The 9,270-nt window shown below is 41.1% G+C and overlaps 1 protein-coding gene across 1 annotated transcript; it reads left to right on the forward strand.

The window, feature by feature from the left end:
• Positions 1–348: 348 nt before the first annotated feature.
• Positions 349–8,859, forward strand: LOC139746172 (facilitated trehalose transporter Tret1-like). The gene is made up of 4 exons (XM_071657069.1): positions 349–682; positions 1,833–1,965; positions 4,318–4,493; positions 5,567–8,859. The coding sequence occupies exons 1-4, from the start codon at positions 539–541 to the stop codon at positions 6,719–6,721; spliced, it is 1,608 nt and encodes a 535-aa protein (XP_071513170.1). The 5' UTR covers positions 349–538; the 3' UTR covers positions 6,722–8,859.
• The last annotated feature ends 411 nt before the right edge of the window (positions 8,860–9,270 follow it).

The raw sequence follows: 9,270 nt of genomic DNA on the forward strand, positions 1-9,270 counted from the left end.
TAATCAAAATTTACATAAGCATTCAGTGAATTAAGATTTCGATGCTTTTCATTTTGTAAGATAGAGAATTGTAAGTGCGCTCATGTACATATACCACATGATACAGTAGCTGTAGACTGGCAAGTTGTACGTAATACATTATGCGTTGAATTATAAATACAGGATAAGTAAATAAATCCACACACACACACACACACACACACACACACATATATATATATATATATATATATATATATATATATATATATATATATATATATATATATATATATGGCGTGACAGGGGTACAGCTGGCACGTGGTGATGTTATGGCCCGAGGATATAAAATGGAGAGTCGCCACCTGCCCTTCCTTACAACTTACCTACCCGCGTGTCACTTACGTCTACCACGCTCTCCACATCAAAAACAGGACCAGTTTTTACTGCAAGCATTCACTACATTTTCAGACGCATCCCAATAGATTTTGACAAGGATTTCAAGTTATATTGAAAGTAAAAGTGTACATACAGCCAGCGTGTTTGAAAAGTGGTAACAATGAGCTTCGTTCTGGAGGTAATATTGCCGTCTGTGTCGGTTAAGGATGACAGTTTCTGGTCACAGGCGCAACCGTCTACATACGTGTCTAGCCTAACAAGAAGATTAAACCCCTGCAATCTATTATCTCCAGTGTGCAGACAGGTGAGTTCTGCCTCTGTATCATTTTCTTTAACTCGCCCTGACATATAATGTGCTCGAGGTTTGATTCTCGGGTGAAGCCCTATAGGAGCTAGGACGTTACTAATTTAGGGAATGGTACGGTACTGCTCAAGTGTCGTACCGTTTTGTTTGGGATCGTACAGTTCTGCTGAAGGAGTTAAACCCGCAAGGTCATGGTGAACATAGCACGATTCGACAAATTTCAGAAACCCATTAAATTTCTGAACTCAGTACTTACTTATGACAAGATTTTGCCAAAAGGCAGAGCTATCATGTATTGCCCACCGCGGGAAAATCTTTGGCTACGAAGAACGATTCATGTGAATTACATGTCAAGCGTTATGAATGAGAATGGAGAGATTGTGTTTGTGAAGTGAGAGCCAGCAACTCACGTGTGTGTGAAACAAAGATTAGACAGCTACCTGAGCCAGGGGAGTACAGCTTGGCAACCAATGAAGTGCTGGCTCACTGTATAGCTGTCACTGACCCTCCCGCTACTCAGGAGGGTGGTACAGTAATATATCTCCCTGACAGTGGCTTCCCACTACCTACCAGGAGGGATTATGTTGCCGTCTACATGGAGACATATTCAAACGTACAAAACAAAACCAAGAATAGCTGCAAGCTTAATTGTGCATGCAAAAACAAACCTCAAGTTAAACGCTCACTTGTAAATGAAAACAAAAAGTTAAATTTATGGGACGCAATAACTTACCATAAAAAATATAAATTTCCATATTAAGGTAAAATAAGATTGTATCAACGTAAACTAATGAATACAAAAACCAACCACAGCAAATGCAGACTTTACTAGGAACGCAAAAACTATCATACCTTAAACGCTTACTTGAACATAAGTATAAAAACCAGCTATGCCTTAAATGTCAACGCAAAGTTGGTATGTTACCCAGCAGATCTATACGAATGTACGAATTACTTAACATGTTGTACAACGCACAAAGACGTCAGAAAACGACCCAAATCCTGTGCAGCAGACCATGCGTACCAATGGCATAAAAATAAATGCCTTTGTTGTCAAACATGGCGACGATTAACTTCATGCGCAGTCTTTATCATGCATTAAATATAGTCTAGCGAATTTCCCTCTTTCTCACGTGTATTCCTTTTACAGATAACATCGGCGGTGTGGGTAGCGCTTATTGGCAGCGCTCTTGGGATGTCCATTGCATTTCCAGCCATTGCACTGGACGCTTGGACGCGCGAGGGTGATGTCCACCTTACCGACCACCAAGCTGGATGGTTCGGTGAGTTACACCCGCTACACACCTGCTGTCGCCGAGCCAGATGTTAATCCTTGAGTAGTAGAGTTCATGCCTTGCAGGTGTTTATTTTCAGACAAGTATCGGTGAAAGACGCTGAGGTGTTGGCCCGCAGCCCGAAATATGGCTTCATACAAATAGCTTTCAGGTAAGTGTCTGTGCTTAACAAGTGCTTTTGTGAGGTAAGTGTGTTGATACTTAGCCAGTGATGGTGCTGGTGCTAAACAAGAGCTTGATTCACTGTTGGTGCTTATTGAGTAACGGAGCCAGTTCTTTGTAAGTACTAATAAGAGCTAAGGTCAGGTAAGTGTTAGTGCTAAACAAGTGTTAGAAGTAGAAGTACTCACATCATACAGGGATATTTTGCAGAATAGTCAGCATCGCTGGGTTAAAAGGATTTTGCCGACTAGTTTTTTTTTTCCTTTATCCACTCTATTACTGGATTTATCAAATTGAGCTTTTATCAGTTATCGAAAGGCATACTCCTATCAGTTCTGATGGTGAGAAAATCAGTTTCAGTTGCTCAAACCTGCAGTCGAATCAGTGTTGGTTAAAGCGATGACACCAATAAATGAACTTTACCAAGTCCCTAAACTAGGTTCCAAACCTTGCATACATATTGTAACCTTAGCTTACTTCTACTGCAGCCATAGCTAATTTACTCTAATCGTACCCTAATCGTACCTCTGGCCTACCTTATCGTAATACAGCCTACATCAAGCATAATCCATGGCCAGCTCAACGAAACCCTATATCTTAGCTTACCCCAAATATCCTCTGCTACCTTTAACGTAATCCTAACCTACCTTAACCCAAGTATAATTCACAGTAATCCTAACTTACCTAAACATTTCTCTAGCTACTTATACCATAATTTTACCGTAACTTCAACTTAAACACTACGACTTAAGCTTACCTCAACCTAGTTTACCACCACATCTTACCCCTAACCTACCTCAGCGCAACCAAAAATTGGGCCAAGGAAAGGTCAAAGGTAAACTAGTTGGCAAAAAATGTGACCCATTAGTGATTATTCTTTTTATAGGAAATTTAAGCCGTATTTGAAAATTGGAAATATAATCCGATCTACCATAAATTTTTAATATACTGTGAATGACTAATACCATACTGCCTCCACAGTCATTTAATTACGATATCACAAAAATTTACAATTGAAGAGTTGCGTTTAGAATATTTCATCTTGTAATTGAGGAAAAAAATACACTAAAGGATTTTCGAAAGCCCAAAATTTACACCCAATATTTCGCTTAGTTTTTAGAAAACTTGAAAAAGATAAGCACTGAGATAAATCTCGGCTGCTCTGGAGGGTTAGGTGAAGCTGTAATTGGTTCTCTTGATATTTGACGATTGTTTCATCTACTTTTACGTTCCCTAACAAACCACCTGGAGATCAACACCCCCCCCCCCCCACCTCCTCCCAACATACACATACACACACACACACACACACACACACACCGTGACCACGGTTTTTCTAGGTTAGGTTAGATGGTATCAGACATGTCTTGGCTAAACCATATTTAACCTAACACGGGAAAACTTTAGTGGAGGGAGGAGGGAAGAACTTCAGATGATCCAATTTATCCAAGTCGTCCCTTGATCATCGGAGGGCCTGATGCACACTATAGCTCCGCTCGAGGTTCGCTTTTGCTCTGGTTCAGTATTATTACGTATATTTCAATGGGGGAGCACACTATTGTTCACGGTTCACTTATGCTCCGAGCACGCGCAAACGACGGTCATCCAAAAGATATTTTGAGCAGAGCGAGAGCGAACCATGCGCTTCAGGCCTTGTGATGATGAAGGGATAACTTGGATAAATTGGACCTCCTGAAGATTACCCCCCCCCCCCCCTTCCATCAATGTCATTCCGTGTTAGGTTAAATATGGTTTAGCCAAGACATGTCTGATATCATCTAACCTAGTTAGGAAAACCGTGTGTGTTGGGGTGATCGAATTAGTATTTTTGCCTGGTATCATACATAATATGTTGGAATGACTTTGTAATGAGCTAGGCTGTGTGAGATGAACAAACTGATGTCTTGCTGTAATGAGCTAGGCCGTGTGAGATTGAGCAAACGTTGCATACTTGCACAACACAAAGTAATTGGAACTCATAATCTTTATCATTTTTCGACGTAAATATCATCTTTTGTTTCTACGTAATGAAGAACTATTAGTCCCAAATATAGTTTCTTAGCATTTTGTAACAATATCAAACCGCTAATGACAACACGAATAGGGAGTCTTGACACCTCTTGTTTGATTTTGGCATTTTGCCCTTACTTAATCCATTTTTCGTTTGTCTTTCGGCAGCCTGTGTGGTACAGCTGATTTCCATCCCTGGCTCCGTCCTGGGCGGATACCTGACGGACCAGCTGGGGCCGAGGCGCCTGCTTATGCTGCTCCTTCCAAGCCTAGCCGTCTCATGGTTCGCTCTGCTTCCAGCCATCCATTACCCAACCTTACTCATTGCCATCCGCGCAGTGCAGGTAAGGTTACGACAATACAGTTGCTTATCATACTTGCCGTAGAATTAACAGATTCAGGGATTAAATCTTTTAAAACCAGGGAACGGTGTCGTTATTGTGTTTATTCAAGATCTTTGTAGCAACTAAAAAACAGAAAAAGTGACTTCGAATGCGAGATCTTGGTGCAACTTTAAGACCCGAAACTCTCGTTGACTCCAGTCTGCATGAATCATCTCTAACCATCCTTAGAAATCCAAAACCCGTTCTTTATCTTACTCTGTATCTAATATTCATATCTGTGCCATCTCTGAGTGGGAAAGCAATGATGTGCTTCATTCACATTCATCTTCCTTCGTCTTCGTTTTCAACAATCAAGTTTTGAAATACTGACTGACATATGTTGGGCTTATTCCTTACCCTAGAAACGCTACATGAAGGACATTACACGATAATTTTTCTTAGCTGCTTCATAAACCTATAGATGGTCTTATTCGCCCAAATATGGAGTACTGTTTTATAGCTACGATGGCTAATCCTGCTTCCATCTGTCTTGGTCATAGTGGAATCAAAAGCCTTCTGCCTCTCTTCAACCATCCCTTTATGTCCACTGTGATGTTGCTTCCCACTTTTTTGCCCCGGTAGGTATTACTTCAGCCACTTCTCTCGTTCGCTATCAGTATTTGTCGCAGCCAACAAGGCCTGGACCAGCTGCATGCGTTTGGCAGCTTCGTGTAGTTTCTGTGTGAGTGGTGATCAGCCACCCGAAGATTAATCGTTACGATACATCCCTTCCTCGAACAGAGAAATGCAAACCCTTCCATTTTTTTTCTTTCCCTCTCTTCCCATAACCTTTTCACCTTTAAGAGTCGGGTCTACAGACATCTGAGGAGTTGTAATCAATCTCTTTTATATCCTTCGTCTCGTAATATATTTTCCTCTCATCCGAGATGATTGCAGTTGAGGTTTTATGCGCGGAATGATAGCCATTAGGGGAAAAAAAATCCTGCCCTGTTTACGATGAAATATGAATATAGTTCTATGCATGTGATCAAGAGGTTATCTGAAATTCTTCTAACTGTTACTGTTATACACAGGGTGCTCTGGTGTCGGCCTGTGCTGTGTCTGTGTACGTGTATCCCTGTGAAGTGAGTGAGGCTGGACGACGCGGTATGCTGGGCACTATGGCCGAAGCGGCCTACTCCCTTGGCTACCTCCTCACCTACCTCCTGGCTGCCTTCTTCCATTGGTCTACGGTGGTGCTGCTCCTCCCGCCCTGCGTCTTCCTCCCGTGTATCATCGCTGTGACTATGGTGCCAGAGTCGCCAGCTTGGCTACTCCGGAATAACAAAGTTCAAGAAGCAAAAAGTGTCCTCCAGCATGTCCGGCCTGCAGAGTGTAATGTCGAGAAGGAGCTCCTCAGTATGCAGATGGGGAAAACAAATGATCAGGAGTTAAATGAGGTGGAAAGTAGTCCCGGGGCATTGCTAATGCAGCCTAGGTTTCTGTTACCAGTTGTCGCCTCTATCACTTTGGTTATATTGAAGGAGTGTACCGGGCAGATCGTTGTGGTGCTACTGGCAGTGAATATCTTTAGGAAGGTTAATCTAGGAGTGTCGCCATATTGGAGCTCAGTTTTTGTGGCCAGTGCCAGATTAGCGGCTAACCTGTTGTGCTCACTGCTTCTCAGTTACGTTCCTCGTCGTCCCATTCTCTCCATAGCCTCTTTCGTTTCTGGCCTGGCTATGGTACAGCTGGCAAATTACTTTTATACTTCAGAATCTGGGCTATGGCCCGAATGGGTACCACTGATGTGCTTGGTGCTTTTCGTGGTGGCATATGGAGGTGGGGTGGGTCCTGTGGCATTCCTGATAGGCACGGAGATGCTGCCTGGCGCTGTGCGGGGGATCGCCTGTGGACTGTCGTCTGCCTCCGTCAGCACCATGCAGTTCGTCCTCACCTACGTGGCCACTAAATCGGATTCACAGTTGCATTTTTTCTTCTACTTGTTTGCCACCGGTTGTCTCGTCCTCGCTGGCTTCACACTGCTTCTACCAGAAACGCAGAATAAAAAACTGGAGGAAATAGAGCAGTTCTGGAGTGAAGTGGCACACAGGCTGACACAGTCAGGCAGTTGGTCCCGCCGTGGCCTCACACCGGGTGTTGCTATCAAGGAAGAGCAGATTAACATCTCAGGCAGTGATGGTCACATGGGAAGCTCAGTAATGGACTATGCTGTAGTAAACGTGTGACTGTGCAGATGAACCGATGGAAAGTGATATTTTCTGATGGTTACAGTCCGACGTCGACTTGTGATCCCAATAGCCATGTGAAGCGGTTGGCAAAAATTTGATTATTTGCATATATCTTGGGATCTTCACGTGTGCAAATATCGTTAATATCAGATATGTAGTTGGGGGAGATTTATACGGGAAAACTGCTGAAGCAAAAGGCTGCGTCTTTGCGTACAGGAAGGAGAATGAATTTTATTTGTACTCTCATATTCAGATGCTGACGTTTGAATGGAATACCACAGCACTTTACGAATTTTTGTAGAAGAATAATTATGTTCTTTCCAAGAAACTTTTCCACCTCGTGTTGTACACAGCTCTAGGTCAAAATTCTCACCCTTCCTTACACAGGTAATGGAAAGCATTGTATGGAGGCCATCCGCAAATGATAAAAGGCCACATTTATCAAAGGAGCCATTTGGGTAAATGCAGTAAGTAAACAAATTACTGTCGTGTCTTCCAAAGTGTTCCACGAAGCATATGGAAGCATGATATTCATGAAATGCTGATCAAATATGGATCCTTTACATGTTATAAAACATGAGGTTTATATGAATACAAATCAGTATGAGGAATCCCAGCAGAGAGTATTCTTTGGTGAAATGCCTATTGCTAGGTATATTCTAGCCCAATCGTTCATCAAAACTTCAATGAATAACCAATCATTTTTCCGCCTCAACCTCGACTGCAGATAAGAAGTCTTGATGTATTTGATATAAGGAGTCAAACTACGAATGTGTTGTGTGCGAATCATTATTTTCCATTAAGGTAGTGGTATATACGAACTTAGTAGGCAAGTGCACACCAATCCTGTATGAGACCGCATGTGACCAAGAAAATACCACCATTAACCTGCAGGGAACAGTGAATGGCTTCAGTCTCTCATCCAAAGAAAGTTATGAATCCATTGATCATGAATACGTTGGGAAGAATGTTTAAGCATGGAGTTAAAAACTAACTACACTCAGGAATGTATTACAATTGTTAGGCTTTTGAACTCCAAGGGTCATCAAGACCACCAACATTATTTATAACCACCCATCGACAAACCTTGGAAACTTTTTTTTAGGTGTTTTAAGATGATCTTACGATCATACACATTATCACGATGTGGGGTCCCTGTCGAAGTTCAGTATGAAATGATACCACTTGGGTTGTAAAATGTCTGGGTTTTATATAATCTATATTATGAAATGTTTGGGTTTCATGACACAAGCTGTTGTAAGACATGTTTACTGAAGACAAGTTATGTTCAGTGTTTGGGCTTCATATAAAAAAAATGTAATATATAAGAGCTATGTTGTACAATGTCTGGGTTTTGAAGAATACAAGTTTGGGTTGCAAAATGTTTGGGCTTTATAGAAAACGTGTTTTGTTGTAATGTAGCTGGGTTTTATTGAATGAACAAGTTATGTTGTAAAAGTCAAGTTCCGCAAGATATTCTGGCTAAGAACAGAAAGCATGTGGGGGATTTTTTGTTCCCTCTTAGGCTAACCTAAGCAGTCTACGGTTCGATCCTTACAATAACGAATTTCTGGACCACATACTGACCACTGTCAGTAATAACCGTTATCTGGTGTGCCATTACTGGCACAGATCGGGTGTGTTTGTGTTTGGGTTGCCATTCTTGGCACAGGTCGGCCCATGTGTAACTGTGGCGTTGTGGGCTCTTAGGTAGAGGTGTGTGTGGTGTAAAATGTGGTGTATTCATCGCAAAAAATCAAGTTCATGTGTAATGGGCTCCTCAGTACATGTGTAAAATGTGAAGCCTCCGGGGGAAATCATGGAAAGGTCTGTGAGGTCTGGTTGTAGATAGGGAGCTGTGGTTTTATTATATTATACATGACAGCTTGAGAATGGATGCAAGCGGATACGGCATCTCCTGGTTCCTGGCGGTATCTTTCAAATGGGGTAGCGGCAATTGAGAATATATATATATATATATATATATATATATATATATATATATATATATATATATATATATATATATATATGTGTGTGTGTGTGTGTGTGTGTTATTGTTGTTTAGCAATCTTATATGAAATAATCATTCCATTTTCACTTTTTATATAAATATAGATTTTTTTATTGGTTTTATTATCCAAATTCCGTGTTGAAAGCAAAATTTGTGAATATTTTATACATATGTACGTATGTGTGCATGTAATTGTACACTGACAACTGAGTGAAAATAAATACAGAAGTGCCACTGGAAGTGTTAGACACAACCAGCTGTTAGTTAATCCGAACCGTGTGTGTGTTTAAAGAGTCGTAAAGACTTATCTTGACAAAGGTTCCTCATTACATCAAACGTCTAGAATTGCTTCTACTGTATTAATATAAAATAGTAAATATGAAAAAATGACCTCTTAAGACACACTATGTACGGTAAGCTACGGATTAAACCAATTATCTTAGAAATTTATGACACTAAATAAAATCCACTTTTGCCTTAAGACGTTAAATCATGAATGAGCACAAAATTATTAGGGCGTCATTAGTGTAAA

The sequence above is a fragment of the Panulirus ornatus genome, chromosome 4 (assembly GCF_036320965.1).
Source record: "Panulirus ornatus isolate Po-2019 chromosome 4, ASM3632096v1, whole genome shotgun sequence".
Lineage (NCBI taxonomy): Eukaryota > Metazoa > Arthropoda > Malacostraca > Decapoda > Palinuridae > Panulirus > Panulirus ornatus.

What these genes read in the sequence shown, in the direction of transcription:
- LOC139746172 (XM_071657069.1), top strand. Translation starts at nt 539, where the DNA reads ATGAGCTTCGTTCTGGAGGTAATATTGCCGTCTGTGTCGGTTAAGGAT. An exon ending in CCACCAAGCTGGATGGTTCG is followed by an intron (nt 1,966 to 4,317) that starts GTGAGTTACACC and finishes GTCTTTCGGCAG; the next exon opens with CCTGTGTGGTACAGCTGATT. An exon ending in TTGCCATCCGCGCAGTGCAG is followed by an intron (nt 4,494 to 5,566) that starts GTAAGGTTACGA and finishes TGTTATACACAG; the next exon opens with GGTGCTCTGGTGTCGGCCTG.